The sequence below is a fragment of the Gordionus sp. m RMFG-2023 genome, chromosome 2 (assembly GCF_954871325.1).
Source record: "Gordionus sp. m RMFG-2023 chromosome 2, tfGorSpeb1-WG-v2, whole genome shotgun sequence".
NCBI classification, from domain to species: Eukaryota; Metazoa; Nematomorpha; class Gordioida; order Chordodea; family Parachordodidae; genus Gordionus; species Gordionus sp. m RMFG-2023.
This window is the reverse complement of record NC_088776.1, coordinates 31,059,039-31,081,476: the sequence shown is the minus strand read 5'-3', so window position 1 is coordinate 31,081,476 and position 22,438 is coordinate 31,059,039. Positions and strand designations below refer to the sequence as shown.

Sequence of the window (22,438 nt, the reverse complement as noted above, 5' to 3'; positions counted from 1 at the left end):
TACATTTTTTAGACCTCTACTTTGCTACTATAGCGAATGACTTATTAGCTAGATAATGTAGAACAGCTGCATTAAAAGTGAATATTTTATTAGGCATATTATCGATTATATTTTACGAGCATATTATTTTACAAAATAAACTGTTTAAAACGATCTCTCTTTCTGTATAATATTTTAAACCTGCCTGTAGTGTTGTTAAACGGCTCGTTTTGAGCCGATTTTTAAAAACGGCTAACTCAATATTTTATCCAGAAAAATATTACGTAAGCCTGAATATTTTGCTTAAAAAAGGAACCAAGGTTTTTACATATATTATCGAAATCTTGAGGCTTAGGCAATTTTTTTCTGGCTAAAATATTGAGTTAGCCGTTTTAAAAATCGGCTCAAAACAAGCCGTTTAACAACACTACCTGCCCGTTCAGATTAATTTTAAAAATTCAACCCATTTGCATATTATTATTTTATTGTCTGACTACCAATAACATTCGGGATTTGGAGAGTGCAAAAACATATATTCTAGGTGCAGATCAATTAAAATTTTATTCTATATTACAGATGGACATACCAATTGTTAAAATATCAAAATATTGCAACCCATTTAATCTACAAAGACATGCTTACTGTCGCAAGAATCTAAGAAATTCAACCCTGGGTGACCCAAAAAAATTTACCAATCAATTTAGATATATTAAAATATGCTCTTCATGCTGGCAAAAATTAACATTCCTTATACTTCAAATGACAATGTAGATATTGATTCTTCTCATATAATCAAGAAGCTATTGATAACATTAATATATCCCTACAATCAATAAGGGAATCTCCCATTAAAAGAAAACTCTTATGTGAAAAAAAATATCTAGAGTTAAAAAAAGTTTTAACGACTAAAATTATATCATTATCTTCATCAAATGAAAATTCGATGAAATTCTAGATACCCTAAAAATCAATTACCCACAGCTGTCGATTACAAATAAATTTAGATTATTAACATTATTACTATCAAATTGGACAGTAAGAAAAATTGTTAAAGGGTTTAATATCATATCATATGGCGTTAAAATCAAAAGGTTTAATAAATGAAAAGGGTTTTTTTCAACACCAAATCCTAAACCTGGTAAGACAATAGATCACCACCGTTATTGTCAAAACTTTTTATAGCAAAAATGAATATAGTAAATCGATGTCTGGGAAAAGAGATTTTTTTCTATATAAAATTGAAGCAAAATTTTATTCAAACTCCAAGAATCGTAATATTAAATATAACATTTCACTCGAATATTAATGCAAATTACTATATGAAATAATTGGATATATAATATGTATCTATGACAATCAATGGTGGATGGCCTATGTTTTAGAGAAAAAAAAATCGAAAAAGAGGAAGTGATAGTTAGTTTTTTGCATCCTATAGGACCCTCAAATTTTTATACAAATCCCTCCTTGATTGACAAATTGTGGATACATAAATCATGAATTTTAGATGTGGTCAGTGGGCGAACATATAATTTACATAAGGATGAGACAGAGACAATTAAAACTATTCACCTTTTTAATTTATTTTCTTAAAATGTATAATTATTTATATCTAACTAAATTTTGTTTCAAATATATTTTAAATTATGGAATGAATATGACTATCTATCTATATTTTTATATTATTAATAAAAATGAATAATAAAAAAATTATACCAAAGATATTTATTATTGGAAATTTGTTACATTATTAAGTGTCTAATGGTCATTCGCCCACAGTGTTCCTCAGTTTAATTAGTATATTTAATAGAAATTCAAAATTTTTAGTATAAAAAGGAAAAATATCCTGTTATTGGTAAGTTAGCAACAAAATTTTAACCATAATCCGTATTTTCATAAAGCGCCATCTATTTTTTTAATTTTTTGTAAAAATGTATATTTCGGAAGAGTCGATAACGTCGCCAAGGTTCTGACATCTTATATATATAAAAGGTGTCTAAATAAAAAGCAAAAAAAAATTTGTTTACAAGTAAAGCAATACAGGTAAACCGAAAGTTAAAAGAATCAAATTGGCGCCAATTTTAATTTTAATTTGATAGCCCTTTAGAGATTTTATTATTTTTTACTATAAAGAGTTTTTGATACAAGCATTAGAGGTCTGTATTGGGCGGGTGTTCGGACCATAAGCCCGTCCACCCAATGTTTAAAAAATTTAACCCGACCGCCAATAATACACGCCCGCCCGCCCATTAGTCTAAAATTTTTTACTAGCCGACGCATTATTTATAAAAGAATTTTAACACAAGCCCGCTATTATTAAATTTAGTTATGGCCATTCTTTCAATTTTTTAAGCATTTAATAAAAAAAAAATTCATCATAACATCTCTACAAAAAGTTTTATAATTTAAGAAATTACTATATTTAGCATAAAAAAATATTCAATTTAAATTATGGATAAATTATGGATATTTATTTGATCAAATAAAATATTTATGAAAAAAAAAAAATTGATATTATATTTAATAATAATGCAAAAATAATAATGAATCGACATTTTCTTGATTCAAACACGTTTTTCTTTGTTCTAAAAACCTTCCAGCAATGTTAAGCACTTGTTGCAGGAATTGCCAATATTTTTCTTGCTAATCTTGATAGTTTTGGCAAATCTCTTCCTTATCGTTTCCACCAAAGTAGTTTTAAATATACAAAAAAGTTTGTTTATTTTAAGAAAACGTTTTTATGATACCAAAAAAGGACATTTTTATTTTTAATATCCAAAAAACAATTTTTATCAATATTTAATTAAATGATTTTAAATTTTTTAACCCGCCTGCCATTCTTAAAAAATTTTTTGCTCCACTTACCGAGCGGGCCGAAACCCCGTCCAATGTAGACCACTTATAAGCATTTTAAAAATTTTATAGATTCCAAAGTGGCCCATTTTTGTACATATGAGCCCCTCCTAGCGACATTTTATCACGCGACACTTTATCATGCGATACTTTATCACGACTACACTTTATCATGACGACACTTTATCACGACGACACTTTATCACTCAGTCATTTGATAACGCGATACTTTATCATGCCACATTTGAAAAACACTTTATCATGATATACTTTAAACTTTTAATATATTTAAAAAGTTAAATTTTTATAATATCTCATTTTTTGACTTTTCCGTTTAAATTCCGATATTTAAATTAATTTTTTTGCATTTTTTTTTATTGAGAAAAACTCATTTTTTAATTTTAATAATTATAATTTTTTTTAACTTAATTATCAAATCGAGCCATTTAACAACACTAAGTTCCGTTATTTTTTTTTCATAAGTTTGAATTTTTGAACTTCAACTAATTTATTTGGAAAAAAAAAAATGAAAAACCTTTTATAATCTATTATTTTACGAAGATTTATCTTATAATTTAATATAAAAAAGCACCATTCCATTTATTTTATATTTAAAATCTAATTTCCGTTATTTTTTTCTTTCCAAAATTTTTAAAAATTTTAGCCAAAAAATTTTTAAAATCAAAATTTTATGTCCTTTAATAATAAAGAAACAGGAGATATGGGCAATAAGATTGATTTCAATTTATACTTTTTATTAATATGTAACTATATTAGTGATCTGTATCGGGCCTAATTTTTCAAGCCCGGCCCGAACCCGAAATTTTTTTTAAAAAATTTTGTCGGCCTGGCTCGGCCCGAATTTATTTAAATATAGAAATTAATTCTTATAATTACTCAAAATACACGATATATGTTATATGGCGTCTACTTTCTATAAATAAAATCACATATTTTTATTTTACATAAAAAATTCAACATAAAATTGATAAATTTAGATATATTTTAAAAAAATTTTAAGGCCCGGCTCGGCTCGAATTTTCTTAAAAAATATTAGGGGGTACGTAAACTATATATCAATATATCACGAGTAAAAAATATAAATTATTTAATTGAATAAAATATGGGCAATAGCTTAATGTTAAAGAATCAGATAGTCCATAATTCGAAACACATATATGAAATCATTTTTTATATCTTCATATTTATTTGAGCGGTACAGTGTTGTTCCCATTATGGCTTGAAGATATAGGGCCTTACGTTTTTGCATATCTTTTTGAATCCCATCTAAAAATTTCCAAAGCGTTGGGTAAGAACATTGGTATAGGGATTAAATTCCATAATGCCACCCTTCAACACAATTTGTTGTTCGGGCGAACCTTCTAACGTTGAATTGTGTTTGTTCCATAATTTTACATTATTGCTGCAAAATTATTTCCTTGCCCTATAAATATATAAATTTACAACAAAAAAATATATTTCTTAATAATTTTTAAGTGGTCGCATGATAAAGTATCGTTGTGATAAAGTGTCGCAAGATAAAATGACGCGTGATAAAGTGTCCTCATGATAAAGTGTCTTCGTGATTAAGTGTCGCATGATAAAGTGACGCGTGATAAAGTGACTCCAAATCATGAGCCCATATATCTCGAGAACCAGGTGTGCCAGCGAGCTAACTGCTTTCTCATTTTTTTGACCTTTTTAAATAATTCCAGAAATCTTTAACGATTTTAAAAGGCCGGCCGAATCGTTATCGATTTTACGTATAATAGCCCATAGTTAGCTTTGATTGTAAAAAAATTTATGTAAAAGGACTATAATTTATGTAATAAAAATAACTATTTATGTTATTTTTTTTGCATTTATTAATACTATACTATCATTCCCAAGTCTAGAGCGACAATCAGAATGTATAAATTTCGCCTTACTAAATAATCTCTCAACACCAACACTGGAGCGCAAAACAGTATTTAATTTTATATGCATATTTTTAATATAAGAAAAATTATCAAAAATACTCATTTGTATTTTTAGATTTAAAAAATGTGTCTAGGGATTTTCTATTATATTAGTATCCTTTATTTGAAAAAAATTATCAATGGAAATCGTTATGGTTCAACTAAAGCATCTTTGTTTTCTATCTCAATCATTAGTGTCTGGCGAAAAAAAATTGTTATACCAGTGATAGTTATCATCATGGTAGATGATGGATTATAAACTAATGATATTGGCTGAACCATATCAATTATAAAATCGACAACTTTATTAGCCAGTTTCTGAGAAATATTGGCGTTTGCAATATTATTAATCAATTTAGCTTTGAATTGGTCTTTTTGTAGTTTCCCCTATACCAAAATTATTAAGATGTTTTTCTATCTCTTTATAACTGTTGGCATGTCTTACAAAATAAAAATACTATTAGAATTTAAAAATGACAATTACCTTTAGGTGTTTTTGAGGTTATAGCCACTAACAAATAAATATATAGGCACCTTTTGTTTTTAGATTAATTTGAAAATATTTTCAAATTTTGGATTGTTATCAAAAACATTTTCTTCCAGGGTAGCTTCCATTTCATTAATATCATAATTGTCGGACTCACTTAACATCGATTTGAATATCCATTTGCGATGACTTTTAAATAATTTACACTAGTTGATTTAGGTTTATAATACAAATTGTAAATATAAATTTCAATTTCAAAATTAAATAGTTTATTATAAAAATTTAATTAATTATGATATTATATTTAAATTTTAATGTTTATAGTTACATCGCCACTTAGATGCTTTCAAAAAAAGGAGCGTGCTAAAAAAATGAATAATTGTGTAAAAGTATCGCGCTTTTAGCTATAGCTACCAAAAAAGATAGCCGTTACAGTAATGAGCTACTTTAACAACTCTAATATTTACTACTATGGCGTTCAGGCGCATAGCCAGAAACTTTCTATGTAAGAGGATCATTTTAAAAAATATTCTTAAATTAACATCTAAAATTTAGCATTGATTAGGATTCTTAAAAAAAGTTGACAATTTCTTATACCTAGATATTTATGTAGAAGAATCCTGTTATCAAATATTTAAATTTATAGAATATTTTAGCCAGGTAAATATAACCCAACCAGATTTCTCAAAAAGTTGGCAGAAAGATTTGATTCTCTTTTGTCTAAATCTCGAGGCTTATTAAATTGATTAAATCCCGATTTTAAACAACAAAAAGAAAAGAGGTATAAATAGATTTATTTTATAATATTACTGTACTGATTCTTTATTGATATTTGAACGATGGGCTTGTTTTGGTCAGGGATGCGTAGTCAAAATTTTCATATGGAAGAATTTTTATGAGAACCTTCGGCCCACAAAGACACCTATGGCCTTTTCTTCATATATCTTTTACACTTTTTCTATAAGACTCAGAAATTCAATATTTAAAAAAAATTAAAATAATAATTTCTATTCTATAATAAAATTGGTTTAATAATAAATTGATCTCGAAAAAAAATAATTTAACTCGAGTTCAAGACTCTTGAGTCGCGACTCGAATTCAGAACTTAAGTCGCGACATGAGTTTTAAGAATGAGTCGATTTATTGACTCAATACTCGACTTAAGTCACGGCTTAGCCGACTCGTTTGAATCTGTAACAATACTATATGTTACTATAGATCTGCAAAAGTAAGCCAAGTTTAGACCTATATAAAAAAATTGGCCATGGGCTGGGGCGGGCCTAATATTTTCTAAAAAAAATAGAACCGGACGGATCGGGCTTAAATTTTGAAATAAAATTGATATACATTTAAAAAATTTTGTAAGAAACAAGGCCCTGATATTTTATTTGTTTGTAGAATGATCAAAAACACGATTATGTTCAGTGTAGAAAAGATATTGAAAAATAATTAATTTCAATATTTATATAAATTATGGCCTGGCAGATAAATAATTTTTATTTCGGGTCGGGTTTTACGAAACAACTAAAAAATCGAGATGTCGCCGGATTTAATTCTGGCCGAGCTTGAAAAATTAAGTTCGATGCACACGGTTGTTACAACCAGTATCATTTTATTCTTTATACTTTTTTTTCGTTTTATTTCAAATGATAGGTATCAAACGAATTTGGGGAAACTTTTTTTATGCGTTTTTTAATATTTAAAAAAACAAAAAACAGTTTTGTAATTTTTCCACTTTATTGACCACTTTTTTTTATTATAAAAAGGTAAATCAATCCATTGATCTGATTATTTGTTATCTAAAGAAATCAAAAATCAACAATATTATAGAAAAAAGATTGTTACATCAGATTTTGTCAAATTTCTACGCTCATAAAATGCATTTCCAAATATTTATATTTTTCAAATATTCTGTATCAGTTTCCATCATCAGCATCGAGTTGTGAGTCAACTTTTCACTATTAAAGAGTATAACAGGGATATAAAAAAGGGTAACTTGGTTTTATTGGGACATGGAAAAACATAATCGATTAATTTTGGAAATGTTTTCAATGTATTTAAAAATACATCTCAACAAAGATTATATTGTTAATGCTAATTTTTTTTAAGTTCTACCACTGTTCAATCTTTGACATAATATCACTTGTAATATAGTTATAAATTTTCTGGACTGCAAGCCCTGAATCAGAACCCTTTCTAGAAGGAGGAGTAGAGGTCTGCTGGGCGGGTTTTTAGACCATAAGCCCCACCCAATGTTTAAAAAATTTTAACCTGCCCGCCCATGGTTTTCAAAAAAATATATACCCGCCCGCCTGTTCATTAGTCTAAAATTCCTTACCCTCCCGTCCATTAGTCTAAAATTCTTTACCCGCCCGCCTGTTCATTAGTCTAAAATATTTTACCCGCCCACCCATTATTTATAAAAAATTTTTAACCCAGGTCCGCTAAATTATGACCATTCTTTCAATTTTTTAACCATCTAATAAAAAAAAATTTCAGCATTACACCTCTGCAAAAATTTTTAGGAAATTACTGTATTAAGCATAAAAAATATTCAATTTAAATTATGGATGATATATTTGATCAAATAAGATATTTATGAAAATAATATAAATATAAAATTGATACTATATGTAATTAATAATGGAATCGATATTTTCTGGATTCAAACATGTTCTTCTTTGTTCTAAAAACCTTCCAGTAATGCTAAATCCTCGTTCAGAAGAAGCACTAGTTGCAGGAATTGCCAATATTTTTCTTGCTAATCTTGATAGCTTTGGTAAATCTCTTTCTTGTCGTTTCCACCAATGTAGTTTTAAATATACAAAGAAAAAAGTTTTTATCATACCAAAAAAGGACATTTTAATTTTTAATATCCAAAAAAGTTTATAGGAACAATTTTTTATATTTACTTAAATGATTTTAAATTTTTTTAACCCGCCCGCCTATTGTTTAAATTTCATAACCTGTCCACCCACCTGCCGTTTAAAATTTTTTTAACCCGTCCGCCTGACCGTTCTTAAAAATTTTTTTTGCCTGGGGGAAGCGGGCCGAAACCCCGTTCAATGCAGACCTCTAGTTCACAGCCCTGAATTTAACAAATTTTTTATTAATATTAAATAATTTCTCCCTACATTGAGATTAGAATTATACAATTAATATTGTCAAAAATATAAACAATGAAATACAAAATAAATCAAGTATTTTTTTTATAAAATAAGTAATAATTGCTAGTAAAATTTAATATTTTCATATAAAAATTATTTAATTCTAAAATATTTATGTCCTTCCTTATATCAGAGACCTACGAAAGTACCATTTGTACATAGTGTTGTTAAACGGCTCAATTTGAGCCGATTTTTAAAAACGGTTAACTCAATATTTAAGCTAGAAATATATTGTCTAAGCCTCGAGATTTCGTTAATAGATGTTCAAACCTTTGTGCCACAATCTTAAAGCTTGCATACCTAATAAAATATAGAGTTAGCCATTTTTAAAAATCGGCTCAAAATGAGCCGTTTAGCAAAACTCTTAAAAAAAAATTTTTCGGCCGTCCGGCCCAGGTTTATTTTTAGGCCCGGCCCGGATTTTTTAAAAGTGTATTTTATTTATTTTTGATTTTTATAGCTAATAATGGCAATTTCAAATATTTGGTTTTAAAATATACGGCCCGGCCCAGATATTTTTTAAAAAAATTTCTCAGGCCCGCCCTGGCCTGTGTATATTTAAAAAAATTAAAATATGGCTCGGCCCGTATACCCGGGCTTAGGGCCGCGCCTGCAGGTCTCTGCATTATATTAAGTATTTTAATCAAATTTTGTAAATTAACTTTTATTAAAAATATTGATTTAAATCAAATCGATTTCTATTTGCCAACCCTATTGCACATCTTTGTTATCTATATGTAAACTCTTAAAATATACAAAATCTAGATAAAGAAGTAATTTTTGATAAATATATGCCTGTCCCTATTTCATCCGTAAAATATTTTAAACCCACGTGCCCATTGTTAAATTTTTTTAACCGACCCGACCATGGCTAAAAAGCCGGTTGTAGACCTTTAAGCTAGGTAACGAATTTTAGCGTAATTAATTAGTGCTCTCTAAAATTAATCTATGTTTACCATTACAAATATTATTTATATATTTTTTTTAAACTTTGTTCAGTTCAATGATACAATTTTCAATATTTTTTTTTATTTTATTATTTATTTTTTTTTACCTTTATTTATTTAATTTTTTTTTCACGATCTTTGAAATTAAATATGTTTTTAAAAATATTAAATTATTTCCATAATTAAAAACTTTGAAGGCACAACTTTTTGTAAAATAATTATTTAATATGATGTAATTGATTTAAAATGAAAACGTTTAAACATTATTTAAAAAATCACAATCACATCTGGTTTCGTTCCCGCAAATGTCATTTACCAGAAGAAAACAGTTTTTAAATCTTGATCTTTTTTTACAAATATTTATTCATTATAAATTTTTATTACAAGTCTATTTTTATCAAGGAAAATAAATACGCCAGTCATGACTCAAATTGAATAAAATTCGAAAATGAATGATATATCCGCAGTTACAAACCTACCGTCCAACCTTCTAATAAATGGCGAGTTTTCATCCATGACGCATTGCGTTCGTCAAAATAATATAATTCATCATAGTCTTCTAAAAAACGATTCCCATTATTTCCTAAACCCCACTCAAAATTTTGGGAACCTTAACAATTATAATATTACTGCTAATCAAAATCCACCCATAGTCATCAGTCAATTCGATGAGACCGATTATCAGAAGAAACATTCTTTACCTTTAAACGCTAGTATAAATAACAGCGACAGAAGAGATAATAGCAATAATAACAAAGCCTCGGCTTTCCAGGATGTCGAAATCATTGGGTCCGGAGCTGAGGGTATAGTTTATAAAGCAAGAGACCCTAATAACTCTGATAAATTCGTGGCGCTCAAAAAATTGATTATACCTCTTTCCTCTGACCAGGGTGTGCCTTGCAATTTGTTAAGAGAAATAGCCTATCTCAAGCATCTCTCTTACTTTCAACATCCTAATTTAGTCAAGTATATATGAATAATCAATTAATTTTCTTTATATTGAAAAATGGCTAAAATAATAATTAAAAAAAATGATTGATTGAATATATAAAAATGAGCCTGCTGAACTAAACTTACCATGATCAGCTTTAAGATTCCTGTAGAACCAATTATCAAAAATATATAATCGGTCTGTGGCTCAGAAAAATATAAATGATATGTTTTCTTCCTTTTTCCAGTATCACAATTATAAAATGAATTTTAAAAATAAGAAAAGTTTAAAAATAATTAGGTGAGAAAATAATTAATAAACGTAACCAAGGCGTAGCCAAGATTTTTGTAGGGGAAGAGATCACTATTAGGTAAGTTTTCCCCATAAATTTTATTGGAGATGTCTAAATCCAATTATTATAGGCCTTTGGTTATATTCGCTTTTTATAAAATAATTTCGGGTTCTCACTTTTTTGTATACAAATATTTTTTTCTAATAATTTTGAATTATAGTTATTTTTAAAAATTATAATTTTTTCTTTCAAAATTTTATATAGTCATATTTTGTATACATTTTAGAGTAAAGGGGGTTCATGCGGGGGAATTTTTTTTATTAGTTTAAAATGTTAACGAGCAGGCAAATTTCCGATGGGGGGGGGAGGATTTCCCCTTGTCCCTCCTGGCTAAGTACTAAATATTTATATGTAATACATAATTTTAAAATAAATAAGCTTGATATATTTTTCCCTAATTTCATTTATAGCGGATGGTTAGCCATAATTCTATAAAAAAATGTCACTGGGCTTCAGGCAGGCTTGGCCGATAAAAATCGAGCTTGTAGACCTTGATTTACAATTATTATTTTTTTATTTGTGAAAATATCCTATTTAAGAAAGTTCGTCTGATTTACTTCACAGTTATTGAAATATATATCATGTTTACTTTAAAAGATACTCATCTTACACAAACAAAATGCAATATAAAATGTTTATTCATAGCCTGGATACCTTGTTTTAAAAAAAATAATACAATTAGCTCATCAGAAATTTGTTGTAAACATGTTTACCTATCGGATGAAATAAAACAATACAAAAAAAGATCTTGTATTTTATAAATTGGAAAAACTTATTAAATAGTAATACATGGATGTCATTTAATAATATCAAATCCATTTATTGGAGTAACAAATTTAAATTAAGTGATATGCGTAAAAAGAATGAAAGAACCCATTCTTATCGATGGATGCATTATTTTTTTAATGCATTTTTAAAAAATAGTTATTAAAAATTATCTTACCTTTCTATAAAAATAATTTTTTCCCACTTTTTACATAAGTCTTTAAAATTATAAAGGGGTTTGTCCTTGATAAAAAAAAAATTATCACCTAAAAAAGAAATTTTATATACAATATAACTTTTAATCTATCTAGATAAATAATTATTAGATAAATTAAAATACAATAAAATTCCTGTGGTTTTGTGTTCGAGTTGAGTATGCGTGAATAAGCATAATTACTTACATGATAAGATAAAAATAAATAGAGGAAACGGTTAATAATTACAGTAAAAATATGTCCCAGTGTTGTTTTCTCCATTTAAGGTATTAGATTAGGTAGACATTCTTATCTTTACCCTTATATATAATATATAAAAGGAATAATTTATGGACAATTATATCTAAAAATTTATAAAAAAAATAATATAATTTTGGCACAACGTGGATTGATTTATACCAGACTATTATATGATATGGCTCCGGGTCAATAGGACATTTAATTTTTTATTTACAAAATAAACTTATAATTTATGCAAATATCACATTAAAAAAAATAATAAAAAAATTTATTAATTTGAATTTTATAAGCTTACACTATATACCGATAATGTGAAAAGTTTGAAATATTGGCTTATCTTTACTCTTCATTTGATTAGTATAAACATATTTCATTCTCATCAGTTAAATATGCATCCATATAATTTACTTGAATATTGTAATAATTGATGTTTGAACTTTATATTTCGGGCTAAAGGAGAAAAATTTAATGTGTAATTTGATATCTAATTTTAATATTTATTTGATATGCAATTAAACACAGCGTTTGCAATCTATTAAAAAAGATTTCGATTCTGAATATTTTTTAAAGATACTCTGATTTCTGACAAAAGAAGTTTAGGTTAGTAAATTTTACTCGGTTCCAAACTCTGAATAAACAAAAAAGTTTATATAAAGTTTAAATTATTTGTACTTTTGTTAGAACAAATTCATGGGAATAAGAAAAGGGTATGGTTCAAGTTTCTAGATTTTACCCGGTTTCGAGATTTTGATTCTAAAACTTTGATCAAAGATATTATGTCAATCCTTATTTATAATGATAAAAAATTGACAATTTATTTCTTTGATTATCATCTACTTTCCGCGAAATGACGAGAGTATTATTTTTATTAAAAGTCTAGCCATTCATTTTTGCAAAATGATATCTGCCTCTGTTACCTACAATTTTTATGACTTTATCAATTGCATAAATAATATAGTCAAGTAGATTATAACGCATTAATTAAGTTTTAATTACAAAAAAGGGCGTAATTATCTATCAAAAAAATTACTTAATTTCGATAACGTTATTTTTTTTATAAATTCGAGTTTAAAGCTTAGTTTTTATGTAAAATTTTTATCATTTATTTGAGATCTTTAGGAGAAATAAAATATAATGCATCCTGTTTGCGATAATAAACCTGATTACTTTAAAAAATTTGACTTTTTTTAAAAAATATATCCTTTGGTTAGTATGAAATTAAATATATTACTCTTAATCGGACACAAGTAATTTTTCTATTCTAAAGAAATCTTGCGTAACATTTATATGCTTACTAGTGTTATTAAAGTAACTACTTACTTTTGCGAAATAATAACTGCAACTAGTTACAAATGAAAAGATTGTAACTTGTATTTTGGAATGTAACTAAAAAGTAACTATTACTTTTTATATGTTAAATGATATATATTTTATTATTCATTATATGATTATTTCCGAACCTCGAAATTACATATTTTATTAAATATAAAGTCTAACCTTTATAAAAAGCTCCCTAAAACATTTTAAGTCTATGGAAGCTTATATTCAAAGTGGGGTTAATCAAAAATGAAACAAATATTTGATTCGCTTTAAATGATTCAAATCAAATTGAATAGTAACGAATGCAAATAGTAAATTATTTGTTTTGCTCAAATACGAATAAAGGATTATTCAACAAATTATTTGAATAAATGGATTTGTTTGAATCAAATTATTCAAATAGTTTGATTTAATTCGAAATATTTGGAATAATTAGTAGTATGTTTTAAAATATTTTAAACTTATTTGTCATTTCTGATAACCCATCAATCCCGTATCCAAGAAATGGAGAGATAGAGCGATAACCCCCCCCCCCCCGCCTTCGGAAATTTACATGTTCTGTTAAATATCATAAAAAAATTTCCTAAACCCTCCGCCCTTTTTCCCTCAAAAATTTATACAATATATTATTACAAACCATAATTTGAAAGAAAAATAAGCAATTTTATTTTAAATTACGACTATAATTCCAAAATTTTTAGGAGACATTTTTATAAAAAAAGTAAATATCCAAAATTAACCTTAAATAAGTGAAAAACCAAAATTGCTATTATAAAAATATAATTTATCCAAAAGTGTACAATAAGTGGAGGTAAAGACGTCCAATAAAATTTATGGCGGAAAGCCCCAACTAATAATGCCCCCCCCCCATCTCCATAAGAAAATCATAAATATACTTATCTATCAATCTGGCAGGTCTAATTAAAAGATTATGCTTCAACTGCTTATGAAATTCTTAGTTGTAACTAGAGATGTAAAGGTAGGGAAATTTCCCGAATCTTCCCTTAATATAAATATAATATTTTATTGCAAAAATTATGATTTATTTTTTATAAAATATAATATTCTATTTCAAAAATTATGATTATAATAAATTTTAAAATAATTTTTATTTTCCTCGTGAGCCTTTAATTGAATGCTTTGGATGTGCCGCACATGGCTTGAATCTGCTTATTAAAGATTTATCCAAATACTTTTTATTGAAAAATCATCAAAAAAGTCAAAGAAATAGTTAAATATATAAAATTTAATGGCATTTTATTGGCAACTTTTAAAAAAGGCAAATATTGAAAGGATATAAATCTTCCTTAAAAATTCCAAGTCCGACAAAATGGAGAGGTTTTATTATAATGTTGCAAAGTGTTGTGAAAAATAAGGAAGTTTTGCAAGAAAATGCAATTTCAAGTTTATTAATAGACAAACAAAGATGGCGTATTATATTGGACAAAAAGGATACTGGGATAAATTAAAGTCTATACTGACTTTTTTGGAATTTATTTATAACAAAAATATAATTGTAGAATCGGATTATTATCTGACGTATCAGAAATATTTTGGGATATAAAAAACTCAATTCCTCAACTTTTATTTTTAATGAAAATTATTTAAAAAGTGTTAAGATACATATTAATAAACGATGGAAATTTTGTTGCCTTATCATTATGCAACAAATCTTTGTATCCTAGATTTTATGGTGTGAAATTAGCATATCTTGAATTAACAGTAGCTTTAAATTTAATAAATATTTTTTCAAATTGCGATATTAGAAAAATTATGAGTAATTTAGCAGAATATCGTTCAAACAAGGTTTCTATAAAGGAGCTGGCATATGGGAGAGCTCAGACCATACTACACCACTCATATGGTGGGGAGGCTTGTGTTCAAATCAACTTCCGATACCACCCTCAAGCGTTAGAAAGAATCTAGTCAGCATTTAAAAAAATTCATTCAAAAACGAGTAATAGAATAAGAATGGAAGAGTCGAAAAATTAATATCCAGGTATAACATACATTTAAAGGATCACACAAATACATCATGTTCGGGATATCATAAAAAAATTTCAGATTACAATTTATCAGTGTTGTTAAACGCTACTTTTAAAAGTAGCGCGCTACCGCTATCGTTTTCAAATGAGTAGCGCGCTATTAGCTACTTTTTACGCTATTTTGATTTTTTTTAAAATATTTTTTACGTAACTTTATTTCCACAAATAAAATATTGGTATAACATGACTATAATTTGTTACATATATATATATTTTATTTATTATTGCACTTTAATAATAATAACATTTCGGTACTGTCATCCCTAAGTCTAGAGCGACTATCAGAAAGTATAAGCTTTGCCATACTAAATAATCGTTCAGCACTAGCACTTGAGGGCAACGCAGTATTAAATTTAATAAACTCACTTTTTATATGAAAAAAATAATCAAAAATATTTAAATGTGTATTTTTAGATTTAAAAAATAATCTAGAGGTTCAATAATAATATTATTATTATTTATTTTAAAAAATCGTCTATGGAAGGACGCGGTTTCGATTTTGCTATAGTATTAGTATCATGGTTAGGCATGTCATTTTTTAACGTTACATCAGCCTATCAAGTTGCCCTTTAGATTCAGTCAAATTAATGCATGGCCAATTTAACTTGAAACTAGGATGAACGATAGCAGCTATTACATTATCATCATCATACAGATCTGGAAATCTAATTTATATAAAGCGATTGTATTTATTATAAAAAAAGAAGAATAAAATAAAGATTTTAAAAATATAATTATTATACACAAGGTAATTAATAATATATTAATTTTGAATTTTATATTAATACTATATATTAATATTATAGATTGTGTTGTAAATTAAGCCAATTTAAATTATGGCTAATCAAGCAATAAATCATTCATTTTATATAATTGTATAATAGAAAATGAAAATAAAGTTTTGACCTTTTCTCAATGTCTTTTAGCATAGACTCTACCAGTGGTTGGCAAAATTTTAGATTATTGATTCTTTTGAGCTTGGTAATTAATATACTCAGTGTGGGAACATAATATCCCATGCTCATATTATCTTGCCCTTCCAAGATTTTAAGTGAGGCAGCAACATATTGCATAACCTAAAAAATTAAAATGGTTAAATATAATATAAAATTATTTATTAATTAAAAATACTTCAGTATATTCTTTAATAAAAGTATGCTCCTCCACATTAAAATACTGTATTCCTATTTGATTTAATACATAATTCATTTACATTTTTTTCTCATCTAGAAACAATGCTACCCCAAAACTTTTGAGATATTTTTCAATTTATAATTTGTGTGAACAGTCTAAAATTATAACAGTAATACTTTGAATAAAAATTATGTAGGAGATAAGTACATAAAAATGATTGAAATAACTATTTTAAAATGTTTTAAATAATTTAGATAAAATTTATGAATATATAAAAAAATGATTGCTTTGATTTAAATTTATTTTAAAAATTAAGGATTAGCTGTGTAATATATTACCTTTAAATGTTTTTTTAAATTAAAGCTGCTTGTATGATTTGAGGATAAAATTTTGCGACACATCTTGCATCGAAACCGATATCCAGTAGTAATTTTTTATTCAAGATTAAAGTATTTTTTGAATTTTGGGAAAGGAAAATCTATATTTTTCTCATTTTCCAAAGAAATTTCGCTATCTTCAATAATCTCACACATTTTTAATAACTAGATTTATAATGTATATTTTTAAATATAAATTTCAAAATTAAAATAAATATAAATATATAATTTTTAGATGTATTTATTATGTAAAATTGAAAGTAGCGAAGTAGCGCATTAGTAACGAGCTACCGCTATCGCCATTTTCTAAAAAAGTAGCCCGCTAAAGCTACCGCTACTGAAAAAAGTAGCGCTCTACTTGTAGCGCGCTATTTTAACAACACTGCATTTTATCAATATAAAATGATAATGATGATATTTCAATTACATCCCATGAAGATGTTGATGCTATTTCATTAGCATTCCATCAATTTTAAATCTAATTTATAATGCATGCTTCTTGTAATTAATAAAGTAATTCAAAAAAAATGAAATGTTTGTAGTTTTTGTCTTTATTGTTTAATCATTTTATTTTGCCTTAGTTCCCCAAAATAAAGTTATTCAATAAAAGAAATTGAAAGGTTTAAAGTGTATTTTATGATTATTTAATTTTCCGTTATTTCCACTAATTTTCTCTTTTCCCTCAATTTTCCCGGGAAAATTTCCCCTGAACCTATTTTCCAAGGAAATTTACATCTCTAAGTAACTAATTTGCTGTCAAAAAATCGCATGCCTCAATTACTAATGTAACAATGGGAAATAGGGAAATTTCCTTTAAAAATGATTTTCAGGTCAATATTAATTTTTTTACATCGAAAATATATAAACAAGTGTGATATAAATTTCAATTATTTAATTTTTTATCTTCGCTTGAAACGATTCCAGATCTCTAAAATCGAGTAATTTGTCATTTGTCTCACAACATCTAAATCTAGATATCCAGAAAATTGGAACATTAAACCTTTATCAACATTGTCTTTAAAATTAAATCCGTAATATCTTGGGTCAAGTATATGAGCAAGGTAAAATTTATCCCAGCAACAAAAATTTTTCAAATTTTTTAAAAATAAATTGCTCAATCTGTATAATTTCGTTCCATAAGAGATTTCCCTGATATCAATAAATGCTTGAGGAACGTCAAATAAGTTTGATTTGTCCGCGTCGACTTCCTCTATTTGTGCAGAAATGACTATAAAATTGTGTAGATATGCAAGATCATTAAAAAATTTCATTATCAAAAAGATTGTCTCATATCTCTATGAAAATAGGAGTATTGCCTCAAAATATCTATTTCTTAACAGACTATTAATTGTCATAGCTATTCCAAAAGAGTTGGGGGCTAGGCAACCTTAAGGAAACAATCCTATTTTTATCTTTTAGTAGTTATTTTTCCTTAAATGTGTAGAAGAATGTTGAATTTTACACATTTTACTAAAATTTAAATTGGCAATATTTTATTTGCTGATATTTATAAAGCAAATCAAGTCATAAGAGGCAGACCGATGCATTCGATAATTGGATATTTAATTCTCACATGGGTCCACGCTTTCTTCATTACTGGCATTATTTATTATGTTACTTTATGTGTTTCCTATTTCTACAATTACTTTAAATAAATTCACTAGATATATAATCCTCCCTTATGCATTTTAGTCCTGGGTGAACATATAAGAGTGAAATGGGTTATAAATTTTTTTATAGCAATCTCAAATCCAATTTTCTATAAATTAATTAATAAGGGTCAATTTGTATCTTATCTTTGGGTTACTATATTTTTTAATCCTTTCATATTGGCTGTTTAACAAATGAAATAATTTTTTCCAAATACACTTTGCACTATGGAAAATGAATAATTTAATATAAAAAGGTGTTGCAAAATTATTAATATATTTCATTAAATTAGATTATAGTATTATTGGTAAAATTAAAATTAGAAGAGGAAGTATGACCTTTTCCTATATTTCTTACTAAAATTGAGCTATTATTATATTATCGAAAATGAACATACATATAAAAACAAAACACAATTATGATATATGAACCAAGAGAAAAAAATATAACAAAATCTTGATCAAAAAAACATAAAATAAAAATAGGGGAAATTTCCCCTACTTTACATTTCTAGTTTTAATAAGAAAAACTCTGCCTTAAAAATTGTCTAATTGGTTTGGTTTTATAAATTTAATTAATATGCATTTTAATTTCGTTAATAACTTGATCGCATGTTCTTTATCATCAGATTTTAATAATAATTTTTTCATTTTAAAATTAGAGGTGCAATAAAAATATTCTGTAAATGTATTATCGTATAAATTATTTAATAATATTTTTAAAAAACGAATTAATCGAAACGAATGCAAATAGTAAATTATTCTATTCTTTTAAACGAATCGAATATGAATAATGCATTCTTTGATTCATATTTGTTTTAATAGGCCTAATTTAGAAAAATTATCAACCTTTGGACACAAATTTTGAAATAGCTCGCTGCCACATAAAAAATTGTTAAACTCAAATTTTTATGAAAAATAAATATTATATTATAGATATTTTTTTGGGTGCAAATATATATTAAAATCATATATATATAATTTTAATACAAATGATTATACAGTTCAGCTTTTCAGTGCCGCATTTCTTTAATTAAATCTTATTTTAATGTCCTTTTATTAAAATTTGTAAAAATTTTATATAATAAAAATAATTATTAAAAATGATAGGTTATATAAGTTATTTGTAAATTAACTATCAATGTAACAACTAGTAACCTTTTTAAGAATGTAGCTAGTTACCCTTCAAAAGTAACTTCAAGCAACACTAATTCTTTCCATATAACAATCGAAGATTTATCTGTTAATTTATAGTGTAATCAGAGAATAATTTAAAACAGGAAATGATTTTTTAATTGATATTTGCAATATTGTATAGTATGATTTTGATTATTAATTATATGTATGTTATATATTTTACTCATCCATAAGCACAGGAAAAAAGAATCTTCTCTTGGCTACAAAAAATAAAAATGAATACGGTAGGAACAGTTTGCATCCATTCAAAATAATAGAGGCGGGGCAAATATTCCAATGCCCTATGAAAATCTTGGCCACGTTTATTTCTACACTATAGACTTGTCATTTTATTTAATATATACAATTACCTATAAATTCGCCATTTTATTTTATAACAAATCAATAGAATTTTAGATATAGCTCAAGGTGCTAAGAAGACTAACGAGGTCATACTATTTCTAATTTTTGAACACGTAGATTATGATTTAGCAAATTATCTCAAGAGCTATCCTTCCCCTGTCTTGCCAGCAAATCTCATTAAAGTTTGTCACCTCTCATTTTTATTATAAACCTAAAATTTAATAATTTAAATACATAATTTTTAATTATATGAAGATTATCATTCGAAAATATAAACATATATTTTATCTAACATCGATATAGCGATTTTCTATGGCAAAAAAACTTCATTGTGAGTTGAAATTTTCTCTTTTTTTGCTAATTATTATTATCTAAAAGGTAAGATAAACTCTACTCACCCCCTTCCCCTCCCCACCTTCTTTTTGGGGAATAGTAATAAATAAAGTTGCCTATATTATCAACTTATACCCTTAAAACCTTATTATATTTGGGTTATGTTCCAAAATCAAATATCAATGTGTAAGAGCCAAATTTTTTAAAAATAAATGTTCATTCGTTTTGATAGATATTTAGTTTTATTTTATTCACTATCCTTTGTGATATTTATTTATGGCTCATTCATACTGTTTTTAATTTAATGGCAAAAAATATATTTCATTAACACACATTTAAACTGTATCATTAATTTCTTTAAAAAGTAAATTAATATCAATTTTTTTAAAAAATAAATTGATTTTATATGACCAAAACTTTTAATGATTTATAAATAAAATTTTTATATCGTCTTATTTATATATCTTTCTGCATAATATTTTTTATACGCGAAAAAGAAAATTGTAAACATTTTACAAATATAAGAATTGAATTTATTCAAATAGAAATTTTTAGACATAATTATGGTTCCTTTTTGGGTATAAAATTTTAAATATATAATTTTTGATTTTTATTGTTTTAAATTTGAAAAGTAAAATAAAAAAGTTATTTTAATTGCACAGTTTCTAGCCTTACAGATGCATAAAACATGTTGAAGATGACTATTTAGTATAAATTTTGATTTAAAAAATATTTTAACTTAGATGCGCTTCTGATATATTTAATCTACTTTAATGTTTTAAAAGTAAAAAGTGTAAAAGAGCCAATAATTTTAGCCTCCTAGTACTAATAATACCTGAAATATTAATGAAACATTGGAGCTCATTCTTCCTCTAAAATTTATAATTTTGTTTTCTCGTTTCAAAAATATTGGCGGTCATTCTTTCTCTGAAAGTCTATAATTGAAAATAACTTAGATAATTATATTGCGAATATATGACTAGAGTTGAGAAAATACATACGTTTAAAAAAATGTATTTTAAATATAAATTATAAATTTTTATAGTATTATTTATTAACTATAAGAAAAAACATGAAACAATTTCAAATAATTAATTGTGCCTTTACTTTATTATTGATTTATATTTTTTGAAGGAACTTCTGTTAAATAGGTTAAGTGATATTTATAGTGTGGAGCTCTTCATTCTTATAAAAATGTTACCATAGATAATTCCACTGAGTAAAAATTCCCTAAATAAATTTAAGGGGGTTTTTACAGGGAATTATCTTCCGCTTACCGATAAAAATATATTATAAACATCACCATTAACTCGGTGGAACTGGAATCTGATCTTTTAATATATATAATCTTTTTCAAAAAATTTATCTTCAGTTTCATTTTGCTATGAACATTGCCTATTTTAATAAAATAGGACGCTAATGTTTTTTCAGCAATACATTCGCTATAGTAATTCTTGAACATATTCGCTATAATGCTTTATGTCCATTCCATGTCAAATCGATAAAAAAATGGCACATTTTCAGCCGTTCCCTTTTAATGGAATTATTTAGATAGGTAAAAAAATGAGGAAGCCGTTTATTTTAGCTCGTTAGCACACCTGGTTCCCAAGATTTAGGGGCTCATAGGTGCAAAAATGAGCCACTTTGGAATCTGCAAAATTTTTTAAATGCTAATATCTCAAAAACTATTTATAGTAAAAAAATTTATCATATTGTAGGTAAAAGATATCTCTAAACGGCTATCAAAAAACAATAAAAATTGGTGCCAATTTGAGCCTTTAACTTCCGGTTTTATTTAGACACCTTTTATAAATATAAATACGGTGTGAAAACCTTGGCGACGCTATCGACTTTCCCTAAATATACATTTTTACCAAAAATTGAAAAAAAATAGATGGCCCTTTCTTAGCATAAATGAAAATATTGATACGTTTATAAGAAATATGATAAAATTTCCCAGTTCTGCCCCTCCCTTCTTCCACCATCCTTAATAAGTTTTACATTTTTTAGACCTCTACTTTGCTACTATAGCGAATGACTTATTAGCTAGATTATGTATAACAGTTGCATTAAAAGAGAATATTTTTATTATCGATTATATTTTACGAGCATATTATTTTACAAAATAAACTGTTTAAAACGATCTCTCT

General features: G+C 26.3%; 1 protein-coding gene across 1 annotated transcript in view; it reads left to right on the top strand.

Moving 5' to 3' along the window:
• The first annotated feature begins 9,638 nt into the window (after window positions 1-9,638).
• Window positions 9,639-22,438, top strand: part of LOC135924254 (cyclin-dependent kinase 4-like) — a 30,991-nt gene continuing 18,191 nt past the window's right edge. Inside the window, exons 1-3 of the mRNA XM_065459306.1 lie at window positions 9,639-9,716; window positions 9,791-10,354; window positions 20,002-20,137. Of these exons, the coding sequence (XP_065315378.1) occupies window positions 9,837-10,354; window positions 20,002-20,137 (654 nt within the window). The 5' untranslated portion in view covers window positions 9,639-9,716; window positions 9,791-9,836. The remainder of the gene's footprint in view (window positions 9,717-9,790; window positions 10,355-20,001; window positions 20,138-22,438) is intronic.